General features: G+C 45.0%; 2 protein-coding genes across 4 annotated transcripts in view; one reads left to right on the top strand and one right to left on the bottom strand.

Annotated features, from left to right (window-relative positions):
• The window catches only part of LOC143989559 (uncharacterized), a 205,885-nt gene that overhangs the window by 34,436 nt on the left and 152,011 nt on the right, over window positions 1–19,438 (top strand). The window lies entirely within an intron of this gene.
• On the bottom strand, window positions 17,549–19,021 carry LOC143989907 (uncharacterized). The gene is made up of 5 exons (XM_077490182.1): window positions 18,882–19,021; window positions 18,547–18,681; window positions 18,335–18,458; window positions 18,121–18,218; window positions 17,549–17,776 (listed from the first exon to the last, which is right to left on the bottom strand). Exons 1-5 carry the CDS (start codon window positions 18,975–18,977, stop codon window positions 17,573–17,575), a joined length of 657 nt encoding a protein of 218 aa, XP_077346308.1. The 5' UTR covers window positions 18,978–19,021; the 3' UTR covers window positions 17,549–17,572.

Here is a 19,438-nt window from a genome sequence, read left to right as displayed (position 1 = left end):
TTCTGGGACTTTTACGCCTGCTGATGGTGTCAACGTTCATGGAACAATTTTTTCCCTTTTTTCTTTGTGTTCCTGTTGAGGGACTTTTTCTGCAATACATACCTGTTTGTTTTATTTCAACAATTTTGTTTTTTTTTTCTTCTTTTTTTCTCCCGGAGCAAGGGGAGACATGTTGGTCCTATGGACTAATCGCACGGTGCAGCGGAAAACTGCTCTATTGTCTGCTGGGACTTCTTATTGTCATGAGGGAGTTGGTCACTGGGACTGGACAGCAATTGACACTTTTGCCTCTATACACGGGTCACCGCTGTGTGCTGTTATGCAGGGTGCTCTACTTTACCTGGCCTTCTGGTACCGGTGGCCACGACCCTCTTTCAGACTTATTGTTCTAGGTTTTCTTACTGATTTAATGGAACTGGTTTTCCCAGCCAGGCATGTTTGGTTTTTGAGGGCATATACCCGCACAAGTTGGGGTTGGTGCAGGGTAGGGTGGGGGGAGGGGGGTGGATTGGTTTGGGTTTACCTGCAGAAGATTACTATAAATAAGCTGGAGTGCGTAATTGGAATATGTGTTGCTTTTGCAGAATGTTTTTTACAACTACTGCCTATGCAGTCCCTGTTTGGGCTCGATCAAGCACAATTGTATTGGGGTGCGCTTACAGGAGGGCTGTTAGGGGGAAAGCTGACTGCACTCATTACTTTATATGACTTTATATGGCATCTATACGGTTTCTTACCTGGAACGTGAGGGGCCTGCGTGATAAAATTAAGCGCGCGGCAGCCTTCACGTTCCTCAAGAAGCAAAGGGCGGAGGTGATGGCGCTGGTTGAGACACATGTGGAGGGTGGACTGCAGATGGCCCTTAAACGCCCTTGGATTGGGTGGGCATTTCATTCCACCTACACGTCTCACTCGAGGGGGGTTTCGGTACTTGTAGCTAAGTCTGTCCAGTTTGAACTTTGCGAAATTCTTACTGACCCGCAGGGCAGGTTTGTTTTTCTACATGCTAAATTGTATGGGGAACCCTACCTTATTATGGCCTTTTATATCCCCCCTCCATTTAACATGGCGTTGGTTGTTGAGGGACTGTCTTTTATGTCCAGACATCTGGCGGTTCCTGTCATCTGGCTGGGGGATTTCAACACTACGCTTAATCCTTCCCTGGATGGGCTCAAACCCCCCGAGTTGATGGTGGGGCAGGCTGGGACCACTAGGCTGTCCAGGCTTATAACCACCATTCACCTTGTGGACACTTGGTGACACAAATTCCCTCAAAAGAAAGAGTATTCATGCTTCTCACCCACACATGGTTCTCTCTCACGTATTGACTTTATATTAATATCTCAACAACTCACTCCCAGACTCAGGGAAGTATTGTTTTGCCCCAGACTGCTTTCGGACCACAGCCCCTACTCTGTAGTGCTTGACGTACCCCTGGGTAGGCCTCCGCGGGCGTGGCGGTTAAATCCGTTCTGGCTGACATTATTACCCGAAGATGACACTATTGAGGCGGAGTGGATAAGATTTTTTGAGGACAATGACCACACGGCCTCAGTTCCGGCCGTGTGGGATACATTTAAACTACACGCTCGATCGGTACTGACTACCCACATTAATAGGCTCAAGGCTGATTCGGCTGCTGCCTTTACTGAGGCTGAGGCAGATTTGAGCTCCATGGAACGCACCTACATAGACGACCCGTCTACGGCAAACGCTGATGCGCTTAGACTACAGTCGAGAGTGGTTTCCCACCTGCACCATGACAGGGCCCGACAGAAACTTTTTTTTACCAAACAAAAATATTTTGAATCCGGGGAAAGAGCTGGTAAGTTGCTAGCATATTTAGTGCATAAGGAAGAGAGGCCCCCGATTGTTATCTCTTTGCGTGGACAAGGAGATACCATGATCACGGACCCTTCTGAGGTAGCAGCTAGATATCGGGACTTTTTTGCGGACTTATACACCACTACAGTATCCGACGACACCACTCCGATGGACAGTTTTCTAGCTCAGGTTTCCCTCCCCCAAGTCACTGAGGAACAGGTGCAGGCTCTGGAGGCTCCCCTGACCACCGATGAAATAGTGTGTGCTATTGCGGAATTTGCAAGATCCAAGTCACCGGGGTCAGATGGTCTTCCCATTGAATTTTATTCCCGTTACCAAGACATACTGGCGACTCGGCTTCTCGCCCTCTACGGGAGTCTTTTTGATACACTGACACTGCCTCCATCCATGAGGGAAGCAACGATAGTTTTGATACCCAAGCCTGGAAAAGATCCAGGTTTCCCAGAATCCTACCGCCCAATCTCCCTATTGCAGGTAGATATTAAGATTTTAGCTAAAATACTCGCTACTCGATTGAACGGAGTGATCCTTACCCTGATTCAGGCTGATCAAGCGGGCTTTATGCCGGGTCGGAATACATCGTTCAATCTACGCAGGCTCTATATTAATCTACAGGCAACACATGAGGCGGTGGGTGAGCGTGTGGTAGTGTCACTTGACACGGCTAAGGCATTTGACTCTGTGGAATGGGGGTATTTGTGGAGGTGTCTAGAAGGATACGGCTTTGGCCCTAACTTAATCCGGTGGGTGAGGCTGCTGTATCATCACCCAACGGCCAAGGTGGTGGCAAATGGGTGGTCCTCCCGGGCGTTTGGCCTCAGTAGGGGCACCAGGCAGGGGTGCCCACTGTCCCCACTACTTTATGCCTTGGCTGCAGAACCTTTTAGCGGTGTCGATCCGTACAGACCCTGAGATCAGGGGGCTGCCGGTGGGTCCACTGACGGAAAAAATCAGTCAATACGCTGATGACACGCTGTTATACTTGGCAGACTCTGGCCCTTCCCTCGCAAAGGCCCTGCACATGATAGAGTGGTTTGGTAGCTTTTCCGGTCTTCGTATAAACTGGGAAAAATCACAAATCTTACCTATTGACAGTTTTCCACAATCAGAATCTCAGGCCAGTCTGCCTCTTCAGCGAGTTGGAACTATTAAGTATCTGGGTGTATATGTCTCTAGGACTCCGGCGGATTATATTGCGCTGAATATAGAACCGTTATTCTCCCTAGTGCGCACCAAGATTCAAGCCTGGTCTCGCCTCCCCCTTGGGGTTTGGGGGCGCGTTAATCTGATTAAAATGGTTTTATTACCTAAAATACTGTATGTGCTGTGGCACGTCCCGGTATACTTACCGCTGAAATATTTTAAATCCCTTGAAAGTCTTCTTAGGCCCTTTGTATGGGGGAATAATAGGCACAAGCTTGCTTGGCAGGCTTTGAAAAGCCCGACTGATATGGGGGGCATGGCTCTTCCAGATCTAAATCACTACTATGTTGCCTCACAACTGTCTCAACTTTTTCATGTGGACAAGACTGATAAACAACATTTTCTTACCCTTCTCTGCCCCACCTGGGCACAAATTGCAGATGATCCGATAGCTGCTATCTCGACGGGGGTTGGGAGCTCTACAATAGAGCCAGGTAAACACTCCATGCTTTTTCACTACAGAAGGATTTGGGATCTGGCATCCACTAAATTGAATGTTATGTCACCAAATGACTATACCCCACTTTGACATAACAAACATTTGCCGGAACTTCAAAAGATCCAGGGTGTTCAGTTATGGGTATCGAGGGGAATATACTACATGCATCACCTGATTCATCATGGCACTATTAAAACGTTTCAGGCGCTGCAGGAGGAATTTGGTATTCCAAACACTATGCTATTTCAGTACCTACAGGTTCAGCATGCACTTAGGGCACAATTTCCGCAGTCATTGCCTCAGCCTGCTCCCAACCCTATTGTCGCCATAGTGAAGGATACTGATCCCAAAAAGCTTATCTCGTGCTTCTATGGTATGCTTGCGGCCCCCATCTCGGCGAGACTAGCGTATGCTCTAAAGTCCCGCTGGGAGGGCGATGAAGGTGAGCTGACAGACGAGGAATGGGAGGAGGCTCTGGAGACGTGCAAGCTGGTGTCCCCTAGGCTCCAAGACAGGCTTTCTCAAATTTACATAGAGCATACCTCACCCCCCTTAGGACCGCCAAATATAATACGAATCAATCTGTGATATGCCTGATATGTACTTTTGAGACTGGGACGTTCTTCCATCTTATCTGGTCTTGCCCCAAACTGCAGGAACTTTGGAAACAAGTAGTATCATTTCTGCATGATGTTATGGGCTCACCCTTGGCCCTCGACCCCAAACCCTGTCTCCTAGGGATATTTCCTGAAGTATTGGATAAATTTACCAAAACTTTCCTGCAGGAAACCTTGTTTTCTGCTCGAAAAGTGATAGCTAGACAGTGGATGAGACCCCTTCCACCCAGGGTTGAGGACTGGAAACGAGAAGTTAATTTCACGCTCCCCTATAAAAAATTTATATATAAAAATAGGGGATGCCCAGCTAAATATCATAAAATTTGGGATAGATGGTTGCAAGAGGCTGCCACGTGTAATTAGGAACTTTGATGTAATGTTGAAGTAAATGACATGTCGGTGTTATGACTTTCCTTGGCTGTGATACATACTGGCTACTGCAATGGAGGAATGTTTCTTTATTTACTGTTATGGTTATAACACAACATCTTTTGCTTGTTCGGTGTATGCCACTGTGATTGTAATCTCTGCAATAATGTTCAATAAACATTACCTGTTTAATGTAAAAAAAAAAAGTCTGCGTCTCCAACAGACGGAATGACAGTATTTCAAAGGCGAGGAATTTTGAAATGCTGGCATTAAGGGCCAGGGATCGTGGGTGGCTAGGGAGGTACTTCCTCTTCCGCTTCCATGGGACATTATGGAGATGTTTTCGGGTTGGCATGTGCCACTGTCACTACAGAGATGGGTGAAGAGGCCAAGACTGCAGCAGAAGAGGAAGCAGGAGGAGCCAGAGACCTTTCTTGGTTTTTGAGGTGTCTAGTCCACTGCAGCTCGTGCTTTGCACTTAGATGCCTGGTCATGCAGGTTGTGCTCAGGTTGAGAACGTTTATGCCTCTCTTCAGGCTCTGATTGCACAGCCTGCAAACCACTCGTGTCTTGTCATCAGCACATTGTCTGAACTGCCACGCTAGGGAACTCCTTGGACCTGGCTTTGGTGTGCTCGGTCCCTTGCTGTGTTGGGCAGTAGCAGGCGTACTGTCTTGGGGACGGACGCTCCGCTTTTGCACCCTGCTCCCTCTTTTGCTGTGCTGGTGGCTCTGTGTGACCACCACCTCTTCCTCCGAACTACACTGGTCACCTGCATGACGTTGATTCTATGTGGGGTCCAGGACTTCATCGTCCTCCATACCATATTCCACCCAGTCTTCACCCCTGCCCTCCTTGTCGGTCTGCACAATTGCGAAAGGAGCAGCAGTTGGCACCTGTGTTTTGTCATCATCCGAGACATGCTGCGATGGTCCTCCCATGTATTCATCTTCAAACATAAGTGGTTGGGCATCAGTGCACTCAATCTCTTCCACTTCTGGGTCAGGGCTAGGTGGATGGCCCTGGGAAACCCTGCTAACAGAGTCATCAAAAAGCAGAAGAGACTGCTGCATGATTTGGGGCTCAGACTGCTTGGCTGATTTGCAAGTGGGTGATGTGAAAGACTGATGGACATCGGCTGCAGGTGCCAAGTCTGATCTTTCATCAGGAGACTGGGTAGCAGAAAATGTCAAGGAACCGGAGGCACTGTCAGCAACCCAATCTACTATCGCCTGTACTTGTCCTGGCCTCAACATTCATACAGCCGCATTAGGCCCAACCAAATACCACTGCAGGCTCTGTCGTCTACTCACACCTGAGGAAAACTTTAACTTGTGCATGTAGCTGGCACAGATCGACCATGTCCTCTCCCTGCAACAGGAGCTCCACCAGCATCACCACAGCCGGAGCCACGTCCCTTCTTTGACGTTCTCCTCATATTTTCCAAACTTAGGATCTTGCCCTAAATGGGTGTTTTTGCTATAGCAGAATACACCCAGAGTATGTAAACGTGTATCTTAGAGCTGCAGAAATGGCGAAAATGCTATTCAAAAAAAATGTTTTTGCCCTAAAAAAAATTTTTTTAAATACACAATTTATATATTTTTGTTCTATTGTGCTAACAAACACCTCCACATATGCAGAAAACACTGCAAAGTTTTTTTTTTTCTGTTGCACTAAATGGGTGTTTTTGCAATAGCAGAATATACCCAGAGTATGTACAGGGTGTATGTCACAGTAACATATGCAGTGCTGGTGCACTGAGCTTGTGGATTAAAAGTTAGATTTTCTCTGGCACTGTGCTCATGGCAGTGTAAAAAGACTGTGCACTGCAACCCAACCAGGTAAATCTGTGTAGATCGCTGGGTTATTAGAATACATTTCTGAATCTGGACTCCTAGATAATTCTCTCTCCCTCAAAGCAGCAACACACAACAGTCTGCAGTCTCTGACCATCTCCTGTATAATGTCTGCAGTCTCTGACCATCTCCTGTATAATGTCTGCAGTCTCTGACTGTCTCCTGTACTATGTATGCAGTCTCTGATTGTCTCCTGTACTATCTCTGCAGTCTCTGACCGTCTCCTGTACTATGTCTGCAGTCTCTGACCGTCTCCTGTACTATGTCTGTAGTCTCTGACCATCTCCTGTACTATGTCTGCAGTCTCTGACCACCTCATTATTATAACAAAATGTTGTAGAAAAGATCACACCATAGAAAGTAGAAAATAAACCTGGGTATGAAGGTAAAATTTGAGTATGAGGAACACCTTAACAATTACCACCATATTATTCTCCAGGGCCTCAGCTTTCAGAAAATATATGTTTGGGGGTTTTATCTAATCTTCAGGCCCAAAATCTCCATATTACCATGTGTGCAAAAATAATGGAAAACCAGCTTTGGCAGTGAAAGGGTTAATGTGAGCTAGATGGGATCACTCTGCTGTGGTCTAAACATTAGAGCTTCCCCTAGCTGCAGCCTGGTAATAACATTGCTAGGAGGTCTATTCATTTATCTGCTACATACTCCCCATCTTTATATAAATGTCTCCTGACATTTAGGGGTCTATTCATAAATAATTTACATAATAATTCACCCAATGAAAATACATGTACATTCTTTCTGTGTGAATGGGGGTAAAAAACAAATGTTATTAGGCGATTTGCTGTGCTGGTCAAAAGTTTGACATTGATTTAAAATAGAAAATATGAATTCATCCACTAGAGTTTCTTTTGTTATAAATCAATGGTTGGTTTAATGAATTTACATTCTTAGATATGTACTGTACTCATGTAACCATGTCTAACAAAGGAAATTAAAGGGTCTATTTATAAAACAAACTCTGAAAGAATGTGACATGGATTTGCCCACCAAGTATCACACATTTCTTGCCATATTTAAGTTAATACCGTGATTCCTATGATCATCAGATCCATCGAGGGGCCATAATGTGAAATTTTTCCTGAAATGCCTAAAAAAAGAAAGAATAGTACAATACTGCACTATGGGCACTAGAGAGAGAAAAAGATCCTAGGAAAGTACTGTATGAAGGAAAATACAACCAACATTTGTCAAGACTGGATTGATCGCTTCTCACATTTGTCCAAAAGTTATTTTAAAAACAGACCTCTAATAGCGTGTACACACGATTGGACTATCCGGCGGACTTGGTCCGGTGGACCAGAGTCCGCCGGACAATCCGCCCGTGTGTAGGCTCTCGTAGACTTTTTCTTTCCAAAAGTCCGGCAGGCTTAGAAAGAAGTTTTGACTCAAAATTGTCCGCCGGACTGACAATCCGCCGTCTGTGTGCTAGTCCGCCGGACTTTTGAAATGAACGGACTTCTCCACATGGAGAAAAGTCTGTTCACTTTGAACGTGGCTCCAGGTAGCCGGGACCTCCATTGGAGAGATCGACACCTCGCTAGCCCCGTCACCTGGTATGGATTTAAAGGGGAATCCCTACGCCAAAAAAACAGCGTGGGGGTCCCCCCAAAGTCCATAGCAAAACCCTTATCCGAGCACGCAGCCCGGCCAGTCAGGAAAGCGGGTGGGGACGAGCGGGCGCCCCCCTCCTGAGCCATACCAGGCTGCGTGCCCTCTACATGGGGTAGTGCATTGGGGAATGGGGCCCTGCGGCCCCCACCCCAAAGCCCCTTGTCCCCATGTCCGTTGGATGTCGGGGTCTGCGGGCGGGGGGCTTATCAGAATCCAGGAGCCCCCAGATACGGGTCCCCGACCCTATGTGAATGAGTATGGGGTATGATACCTGGCGAAAAAAAGGGTAAATAAAAAAACACACATTTTTAAAATAATTTATTAGACAGCTCCAGGGGTCTTCTTCTGACTTGGGGGGTCTTCTCGCTAGACTCCTCCACTATCTTCTGCTAGCTCGCCGCTGTCCGGGTGTCTTCTTCCGACTTCGGGGTCTTGTCCCGCTCTTCAGTTCTTCTTGCCGGGCCTCCGCTATATTCTTATAGCTCTTTTACTAGCGTTGGCCTGGTCTACTGTCGCCGCCTCCTTCTCTTCTTCTTCTTCCTTGTGATGTTGACACAACGCTCTCTCTAGCCGCAATGGCAGGGACACATTGTGTGGCGACTTATATAGGGACAAGGGGCGGGGTCACCAGCATCCTCGAGGACTGTGACATCATAGGGGGAGGGGTCACCATGTGACATTACCCGGTGACCCCACCCCTTGTCCCTATATAAGTCGCCGCACAACGCGTCCCTGCCATTGCGGAGGAGAAGAACGGTCCAACGCTAGCAAAAGAGCTATAAGAAGATAGCGGAGGCCCAGCAAGAAGAACCAAAGAGCGGGACAAGACCCCGAAATCAGAAAAAGACCCCCAGATGACGGCTCCTCCGTTATTAAAAGAGCTAGCAGAACATAGTGGAGGAGTCCGGCGAGAAGATCCCCCAAGACGGAAGAAGACCCCTAGAGCTGTCTAATAAATTATTTAAAAAACTTGTGTTGTTTTTTATTTACACTTTTTTCGCCAGGTGAATGAGTAGCGGTACAATGTACCCCATACTCATTCACATAGGGTGGGAGCTAGTATCTGGGGGCCCCCTTATTAAAGGGGGCTCCCGGTTTCCAATAAGCCCCCCACCCGCAGACCCCAACAACCAATGGCCAGGGTTGTCAGAAAGAAGTCCTTGTCCTCATCAACATGGGGACAAGGTGCTTTGGGGTGGCCACCCCCCATGTTGAGGGCACGTGGTCTGGTACGGCTCAGGAGAGGGGCCGCCCACTCATCCCCACCCCCTTTCCTGACCGGCCAGGCTGCGTGCTCGGATAAGGATCTGCTATGGACTTTGGGGGGACCCCCACACCGTTTTTTCGGCATAGGGGTTCCCCTTCAAATCCATACCAGGCGACGGGGCTAGCGATGTGTCAATTTCGCCGATAAAGGTGGCGACATTCACTTCCTTCACTAGTCCCGTCTACCTGGAGCCGCGTTCAAAATTAACAGACTTTCTTCTGTGTGTGGGCAAGTCCGTTCATAGCAAAAGTCTGGCTGACTCCCACCATAGTCCGGTGGGTTGTCCGCCAGACCTAGCCCACCGGCAAAGTCCGGTCGTGTGTGGGCAGGTCCGCTCGTTCGGAAAGTCTGGCGGATAGTCAGATCGTGTGTACGCGGCATAAGTGTTTGTGAAACCTTCCACCACAAAATGTACTCAGCCAATGAAAGGTAATGACTCCATTTTTTATTTTTCTCCTGCTATCAATGACCAACACGGTACAACACTTCATCCATGTCTTTGGTGATCTCTGATCTCCTTATCAACTGTTTCTTACATGATGGAGATCAGCCATGGAGTATATCTGAGGTGTATATCAGGGTGTGCTTCTTCCCCACATGAGAGCTGTGATGTCCAGCAACATTCATATAGAAGACATTTCCCACACTCAAGGCACTAATACACCTCGAGGGTTGTGTGGGATCCCTGATGTACAGGAAGACAGGACTTCAGTGAGGAACAATTCCCTCACTCAGGACAGGAATACGGCTTCTCCCCCGTGTGAGATCTCTGATGTGTGTAAAGATCGGTCTTAACTGAAAAACATTTCCCGCACTCAGGACAGGAATATGGCTTCTCTTCTGTGTGAGATCTCTGATGTTTGTAAAGATTGAACGTCTGTGAAAAACATTTCCCGTGCTCAGGACAGGAATATGGCCTCTCCCCTGTGTGAGATCTCTGATGTATAGAAAGATTGCATGTCTTTGAAAAACATTTCCCGCACTCAGGACAGGAATACAGCTTCTCTCCTCTGTGTGAAATCTTACATGCACAATAAGATGGGATTTACAATAGAAACACTTCTCACACTCAGTACAGGAAAAGCTCTTCTCTGTTTGAAGGACGGCACCATCCCGCACAGTCTGAGGTTCCTCAGGATAAGAGGAATACGATGGTCCATCTACACTGTGGTTCATCTGTTTTGAGGCCTACTTGAATTTTAACATCTCTGCCAGTAGATTATAAAATGTATTATTTCTTCATCATAATTACAACAGTGGATGACCCTCTTTCTGGTCTATGAGTTGTCCTCCTGGCAATTATTGGCTGATTTATATATGCCCTGATGAAGCCACAAGACAAAACATGTTGGGATAATAAACGACGACTCAATCTCTGCTCAACTGGAACCCTCTATATATGATCCCCATAATGGAGATGTTCAACATAACCCAACAAATTGTTATGTCCTATTATTGATTTTAATCATGTTTCCAATAAACATTATTATATTTTAATATTATGGTTTCCATTATTATTTGTATAATCCTGTTGCCAGCTTCCCCCTTTTTTAATATTTTATCCTATACTAATACTTCACTACTGTGTGGTAACGACGGAAGCAGTCCTGGATACAGAGACCAGTTTGCCCAGGACAGGAGGAACAGAAATAATGGGTGTCACACCTAATTTTGCATCTGCTACAGACACAACATATTTTTTTTGGTGCTCTTTGGGTCAGGGTACCGGGAAAGACATCAAGAAAATGCCTCTCATACAGCTGGGTCACTGCATCTGGATTTCGGCCACAGCACCTTCTGGATACAAAAGGGATATAACAATCACTTCCTGAAACTTTAAGAAGGATCCACTTGTTCCTGTTGTTTTGTACAACACAAAAGCATCGTAAAGAGCCAATTTTAATAAATATTGTCAGATATTTATACTGAAATAAATATTAACAGTATTGTATTTATGGAATTATGCAAAAATCTATAGTTAAGGATATTTTCACATCTTTACACAAATCAACCAAAAAAATAAAAATTGGTTTATCCATGCTAGTTTGAAGACAAGAATGAATACAGTGATGTGCTAAAATATATATATATTTATTAACTAAAACTTCAGTGTAAAATAATATCAAATATAATTGGTGATAATACAAAAAGATATAGCTTCAAATATATTGGTGATACAGATGATGAGCAATTTTACTATAAGCTCTTATTACAAAATATCATGTTTCAAACTTCATGATGGCTTAGTAAATAGCTTTCTGTGGCTCTATAGCAGGGGTTCCCAACCAGTGGCGGAGCCCTCTGATGTGGCCTGCAACCTCCTGCTCTGGGATAGAATAGAAAGAATACTGTTATTAAAAGTCAGTTTATTACTAAAATCACAGTGTATATATGGGCATAACTTTTCTGCAGTGGTTACTGGGCTGCTTTCAAACTGATCCGCAGGTGCAGAGCTTTTACCTGCAGGTTACCTGCACTGAGCCATAGACTTCTATTATTACTTGCGAGTTTGGAGAGCTTACAGAAAGTGCACCAAACCTGCAGAATATAATAGAAGTCTATTGCAAACTTCAGAAAAGCCAAAGGCACATTGCGTTGCACACGTGGTGTGGGTAAACCGCAGCACATCAATGTGAAAGCAGTCTTGGACCCCTTTCACATGGTCAGTCCAACAGACCAACCAATTGGACACTCCATTCACCTCTAAGTAGTGGCAGACATAAACCGACTTGTGCTAAAAAGTATTGTGGGCTGCGTCCGTGTCTGCTCTGCATTTGCACATGCCATCCACCTGCTCTGCTCATTGTGGCCCGTGATCGGTTACCAAGTCACTTAAGTGGCCCTCGCTCTTCAAAAGGTTGGGCATGCCTGCTCTATAGACTTATGAAAACACACTAGTTGTTGAATTTAACACGTGAGTTCTTCTCAAAACAAAGACCTTCAAGCTTAAATCTCTTTTACAGTATATGGACAATTTTGTTAACCATATACAAACTTGGTAGATAAACCAAGACTCATTTTTAAATCAAGATAAATTTAGAATGAATCTATGGTTCAACACATGTAGCTAATCCAATTTTAAGCCCTTGTACACACGGGCGGACATTCCAACAACGAAATTCGTCGGATAGATTCCGACGGATTAAGTCCGGAAGTAGTGTTGCATACACACGGTCGGACTAAGTTGTCGGAATTTCCAGTTGGCAAGAACGTGGTGACGTAAGCCGCGTACGACGGGACTAGAAAAAGGGAAGTTCAGCACCACGTCCGGCACCCTTTGGGCTCCTTCTGCTGATCTCGTGTTTATCGCGTGTTAGTAGAGATGATTTGCGCTTTTCAGATTTGTGCTTCAGATCGTTACTGCTCTGCAGTTTGTGCTTGTCGGTGCGTATCTGCTTATCAGTGCGTGTAGTCAGTTAGCATTTGATGCTCATTGTGGACTATATCTTGGTATAGTACGCTTTGATTTTCATTGCTTATTGTCTGCTTGTTTCTGGTTTTCAGTTCGTTCTTTCAGACCTTGCTGTTTATCGGTGCTTTCTGTTGTCCGTTCTGACCAGTCGACCGTTTTCAAGCCATGTTTTGCGTACACACTCGTCGTAGAGTTCGTGCTTTGCAGGGGCTTGGTGTTGGGCTTTTAGCTTTAACACAAGTCTAGTCCATGAACAGGGTGAGGAGGAGTTTGTGGACCAAGAATTGGTTGCTCCAGCGTGACCAGTTCGTGCACATGCCTTTGCTCCATGACACCCGGGAGAATAATGCTGATGATTTCAGGAATTATCTCCGGATGACGGACCCCGTTTTTCACCGTCTGCTGGCTTTGCTGTCCCCTTATATCAGCAGGCAGGATACCTGCATGTGGCAAGCCATCACTCTGGAGCAGAGGCTCATCCGGCTCCCGGTTGCACAGTTAAGCCTCATACACACAATCAGACTTCAAACAAACTTTTCTGTGGATTTCTGTCCAAAGGGCGTTGGCCGTGAACTTGTATTGCATACACACGGCAGGACATTTTCAGCCAACTTTCACCAAATCACATAGTTTTTCTGCTCTTTACCGCCACCCTTTGGTCAACTTCTGTATTGTTGTCTGATCTTTTGCATTGGTTCTGAGCATGCGTGTTTGTACTTTGGACTTAAGTCCGATGGATTTCTGTACACACCATCAGATTTTGCTCCATCGGACTTTTGTTGCCGAAAAGTTTGTCTGTTTGCAGAGCGGACATTTGTCCGAAGAAAACTGTCATTTTTTTTCCGAAGGGGCGTACACACGGTCGGATGTTGCCTTAAAATAGCTAATTTGCATGTTTGTTGTCAAAAAATCAGATCCTGTGTATGGGCCTTAAGAGTGATCCGGGGGGCTGTAGATCTGCCTGATCCCATTTACACTGCAGATGGCCCAGTCCCCCCCACCAAGTGTGGTTCCTGGGCTCTCCTGCTCATCCTGGGAACCTGAGACCACATCCAGGAAGGAAGCCAAGAGAGAGGAGACTGGTAAACGTCCATCCCCCGATCTCCTTTGAATGAAGCCGGCAGTCCTCATTGTTTCCTCATTCCCCAGATGATACAACCAAGGAAACATCTAACTGAGTGCCATCTGTGCATTGGAGGGTAGAGGTTTAATGAGACACCCCCCATGTCTCATTAAAAGGACCTGTCACCTGCCCAATGATATCACATGGGGGGTTTGTTATCCACGTGTGATAGAAATACAGTTAAATAAAAAATAATAATAAACAATTTAAAAAATATGAATTATAAAAAAATTATTTAAAAAATTAAACAAGTAAAAAAAAAAGACAAAATGTATATTAAAAAAATGAAAAGTGACCCCCATTGCCCCGCACACACCTGTAAACGCACCCATACTGTGTATATGTGTATGTAGAGCGTGATTGCACCACACATGTGAGGGATCACCACGAATGTCGGAGTGAGAGGAATAATTCTAACACCAGAGATCACACTTAAAAATTCTACTAAAATGTATTAATAAAAAAAGTTGCTGCACACACCGGCAAACACAAATATTTTATATACCCTTTTCCTCTTTTTTATAAGTAATAACATACCCTCTATTATCAACTGCATAGAGAGCTGGGAGAGATAAAAAGCAGTACACTGGTCTTCCCAGTAGATGAGATGTGCCAGCAGAAGTCTAATCTTTGGAGGAGAGCAGGCTGAGTTCTCAGTACAGCCCGCACACTAACCACACTGTGCTCATGTCTAGTGAGATCAGTTTTTAATAGGAAAGCAGAGGGAGTGGCAGGATCACCAGAGATTTCACACAAAGGAATCAATACGAAGAGAAGAGGAGAGTTCTTCATACCAGTACATGGGACAGCAGGCACATATCAGGAACATGACATGTTGGGGTTACATGCTCTCTAACTTATGTCCTTCAGTGTGTACTGTACTAATAAGTGTATGATCTCAGGTATTAGTATGAAATCATTCCTGATGAAGGAAACTAAGAGGACTATAAATAGAAAATGTGTTGGAAGAGCATGACAAGCATTGTCCCAGATGTTATAAATGTATGATATAATTGTATTGATGTGATTTCCTATGATCGTCAGCTCCATCTAGAGACTGGAATAAGTATTTATTTTCTGAAATACCTCCATCCGGAAAATTAGAGCAATACCCCATTATTGCCACTAGATGGAACCAATGGTAATAGGAAATCATTGTATGAAATAAAATATGAGGGATACTTTAGATTCCGGGGCTTGTTCTGCCGCCTCTCTTTTCTTCCAAGACTACATCTCAGTACACACTTCCTACAATTATTACTGGACTTTCCATGACCAGCTTTGACATGTTGTCCATAGAGACAAGACGCCCCGTCACAGTCTCCGAATATCAACACATTTCACATGTCTTTATTATGCTGAATATTGTTTCTACAATCGCATGTTACTGATGATTGGAGTCACTGCCCCTTTGTGTATTCCGAGGCCTTTGTGCCATCGAACTTCATCTCTTTTATCATAAAATATTGTATTGTATCCATCGTATTTTTACACTTCATCCATGTCTTTGGTGATCTCTGATCTCCCTATCAACTATTTCTTACACGATGAAGATCAGCCATAGAGTATATCTGAGGTGTATATCAGGGTGTGTTTCTTCCCCACATGAGAGCTGTGATGTCCAGCAACATTCATATAGAAGACATTCCCCACACTCAAGGCACTAATACACCTCGAGGGTTGTGTGGGATCCCTGATGTACAGGAAGACAGGACTTCAGTGAGGAACAATTCCCTCACTCAGGACAGGAAAACGGCTTCTCCCCCATGTGAGATCTCTGATGTGTGTAAAGATTGGATTTCTGTGAAAAACATTTCCCACACTCAGGACAGAAATGCGGCTTCTCCCTCGTGTGAGATCTCTGATGTGTGGAAAGACTGGACTTCTGTGAAAAACATTTCCCGCACTCAGGACAGGAATACGGCTTCTCCCCCGTGTGAGATCTCTGATGTGTGTAAAGATTGGACATCACTGAAAAACATTTCCCACACTCAGGACAGGAATACGGCTTATCCCCCGTGTGAGATCTCTGATGTGTGTAAAGATTGGACATCACTGAAAAACATTTCCCACACTCAGGACAGGAATACGGCTTCTCCCCCGTGTGAGATCTCTGATGTTTGGAAAGACTGGACTTCATTGGAAAACATTTTCCGCACTCAGGACAGGAATACGGCTTCTCCCCCGTGTGAGATCTCTGATGTTTGGAAAGACTGGATTTCACTGAAAAACATTTCCCGCACTCAGGACAGGAATATGGCTTCTCCCCTGTGTGAGATCTTATATGCACAATAAGATGGTATTTAGAATGGAAACACTTCTTGCACTCAGTACAGGAAAAGCTCTTCTCTGTTGGAAGGATGGCCCCGTCCCGCACAGTCTGAGGTTCCTCAGGATAAGAGGAATATGATGGTCCATCTACACTGTGTGGTGCCGGATGGACATTTGAGGTAGTCGGGTTTTCTCCTGGACTATACTGTGTGATGTCCTCATCTTCTACTTTACAGTCTGGAGACAAAGTGAGACAATCCTCTGAGGTTTTCCTCATCTCCCGTCCATCTACTAAAATACAAATACAAAGATTATTACTAGACATCAGCTGATTGGTTCCCCTAAACCAGGACTCTGCCTACATCAGACAGCTTTGTCTCTGAGGATCTTACAATTCTCCCCTCAAGGTAACTAGTAAATGGGTCCTCTGATCTCCTACCAGATCATTTCTTTATTCATGGACCTTAGTCAGAGAGTGAAGAAACAACGAGAACTGTCTTTTATAGGAGTGACAGTGATGAGGGGATTATAGGACGAGTGTCCCCTCCCCCTCTATCACTCATTGCCATCTTCCCAACACAAGAAGTCCTGCACTTCCTTATTTAGTCCATGATTTAGTCATGAATAACAGCGGGGCTGAGCCCCACCAGAGGTCAGAGAGTGAGGATGGGGGGAGAACAACCAAGATGAAGACTGGACTGATCCTGAAGACCCCATCATTGGGTTATTGACTCCTCCCCCATTATCACTTTCTGTTTAAGGTTCCAAAGTCTGAGGATGTTATCACATTATTATAACCATGTAAAAGTCTGTCCTCCAATCACATCATCAGATATAAAATGTCCAGCTGGTAGGAAATGGGTGTAACAAAAGAGAATACATATTATGTGTATATATAGCAGTGGGGGGAGGGGAGAGAGCAGAAGTCAGGACTATGTAATGTACAACATATTGTATAAGATACAACAGATAGGACTATATAGTATCAGAATGATGTAATGTACAACATAGAGTATATAGTGCAGGGTTCAGGAGTATGTAATGTAGAATATAAAGTATACAGTGTAAGGGTCAGGACTCATAATATTGGTATTCAGTGATCAGTGGAAGATGAAATGTCTACATGAGACAAGTTGCAGAGATCCCACACCGCTGCCTCCCATCTCCTGAGACTGCACTCAGTGACTTGGGTCTGAGACTATACAGACCCTCCACCCGGCACAGCCAGCAGACAACACAACAAGTAATCCTGGGGGGATTGTTCTGCCAGAGATCTTGTCACACCCGGGTATGGGGCAGAAGACCCAAATCACATACCCCAGGTGCCTAGATCTAGTAACATCTATGGGGAAAATGAACATTTTGCTGCCAGCTGATCCCCAGAATCTCCATATATCCAGTCTAGAGACATAAATTGTGTCGGCAGCACAGAGAAGGAAGATTATCGGAGAGAAATCCAGGAATACAGGACGGGGAACACAGCTCAGGAAAGTGACCAGGGGATTACAGGCTAATATCACCCAGCCCCCGCCCTACTCTGGACCAATCAGTGAGCAGTATGGGTGGAGGAATGTATTTAGTGTTAATGACCCACCTGTGCTGATCTCTGTAGGAGTGTCCTCCTCTATAAATGTCCCCGTTATTCCATCCTCCTCCATAGACTGCTGATCATCCCTCACATACCTCTCTTCTTCTTCTGATTTCACCTCAAATTCTATATCCATTGGATCTCCACTCTAAACCAAGAAAATGAGAGAGAATATCATCCGTAAGATAGAAGATTTATAATTGTGACATCACATAGAAAATACACACATTGGTGTTGATTTACTAAAGGCAAATCCACTACACACTACAAGTGCACATGGATGTGCAGTTGCTGTAGCTCTGAGGGGAAGATCTGAAATGAGGGGAAGCTCTGCTGATTTCTATCATCCAATCATGTGCAAGCAAGAATGATGTTTCTTATGTTCCCCTCAGATCTACAACAACTGCACTTCCAATTGCACAGTGGATTTGCCTTTAGTAAATAAACCCCCGTCTCCTCAAGTTCATGTTCTAGATGATCCATCTCACCAACCTTGTAACAGTGGGGGATGGTGTAATCTTCCTGTGTGGAATCCCGGGAATACAGAGGATGGGGACATCTCTCTGGTGGGTTCCCATTACTGGATCCATCTGTAGGAAACACACACACTGACTGAATACATTGTTTCTATGTGTTTATCAGATGATGGGGGATCTAGGTGGAGCCTCCGTACTGCTCTCTCCTTTACAATAAAGTCTCCTCTTACCCGGTGATGTGAGGGGCGGCTGATTGTCCATCATGACGTCCTTGTAGAGATCCTTGTGTCCTTCTAAATACTCCCACTCCTCCATGGAGAAATAGACAGTGACATCCTGACACCTTATAGGAACCTGACACACACAATGATGCAGTCACTATCCAGACACATCCCTTGTCTGTTACTGGATAATGTCCCAGAATTCCCAGAATCCTCCTCACCTCTCCTGTCAGCAGCTCCATCATCTTCTTGGTGACTTCTAGAATCTTCTCCATGTTGTGTCTCTCAGGTTTTAGGGAGTCACATGGAGGCACTGTGATGGTCATATGATCACTGGACTTCACAAGAGGAAATCTCTGTATTGAGGAACCAATAGGAACATCATGTTAGAATCCCAGAATCCTCCTCACCTCTCCGGTCAGGTCTGTGTTTTATTAATAGAGATAAGAGTGATGTCATGTGACCTCCCAGAATCCTCCTCACCTCTCCGGACAGGTCTGTGTTTTATTAATAGCGATAACAGTGATGTCATGTGACCTCCCAGAATCCTCCTCACCTCTCTGGTCAGCAGGTAGATGATCTCCAGGGTGAGGTTTAGTATCTTCTCAGTCATGTGACTCCGGTCCTCCTCCATCCTCATTGGTTCCGTCATTTGATCTATACAGGTCTCCTTGAAGACGGATAACTTTAGGAAATAAAAATAAGAATTATTTGGATGGTATTGGTCGAACAATAATAGGATGTGGATTAGGGTTCAACGGATATAATTTTTTCAGGGCCGATACCGATACCAATTTTTCAGCTGCATTTGAGGCCAATAGTTGATAACCGGTGCCATTATTCTGCAGATTTAACGTTTTTATTTTTACACTGTCCTTTTATTTTTTAGCACTTTTATTGCTGTCACAAAGGATGTAAAAATACAATGTCACTGTAATAGGAGGTCCTCTTTATGGAGAGATCTGGGGCCTATAATGAATGTAAATATTCCATTTGACAGTAATAGGAGGTGACGGGTCCTCTTTATGGAGAGATCTGGAGTCTATAATGAATGTAAACATCCCATGTGACAGTAATAGGAGGTGGCAGTTCCTCTTTATGGAGAGATCTGGG

This window comes from Lithobates pipiens, unplaced genomic scaffold (genome assembly GCF_037356315.1).
Source record: "Lithobates pipiens isolate NorthernLeopardFrog02 unplaced genomic scaffold, aLitPip1_a1.2 Scaffold_18, whole genome shotgun sequence".
In the NCBI taxonomy this organism is placed as follows: Eukaryota; Metazoa; Chordata; class Amphibia; order Anura; family Ranidae; genus Lithobates; species Lithobates pipiens.
Note: the sequence above shows the minus strand (reverse complement) of the source record. Positions and strands in the feature narration are given on the sequence as shown.

What these genes read in the sequence shown, in the direction of transcription:
- LOC143989907 (XM_077490182.1), bottom strand. Translation starts at nt 18,977, where the DNA reads ATGACGGAACCAATGAGGATGGAGGAGGACCGGAGTCACATGACTGAG. An exon ending in TGGAGCTGCTGACAGGAGAG is followed by an intron (nt 18,459 to 18,546) that starts GTGAGGAGGATT and finishes TGTGTGTGTCAG; the next exon opens with GTTCCTATAAGGTGTCAGGA. An exon ending in CCATCCCCCACTGTTACAAG is followed by an intron (nt 17,777 to 18,120) that starts GTTGGTGAGATG and finishes TTCTTGGTTTAG; the next exon opens with AGTGGAGATCCAATGGATAT.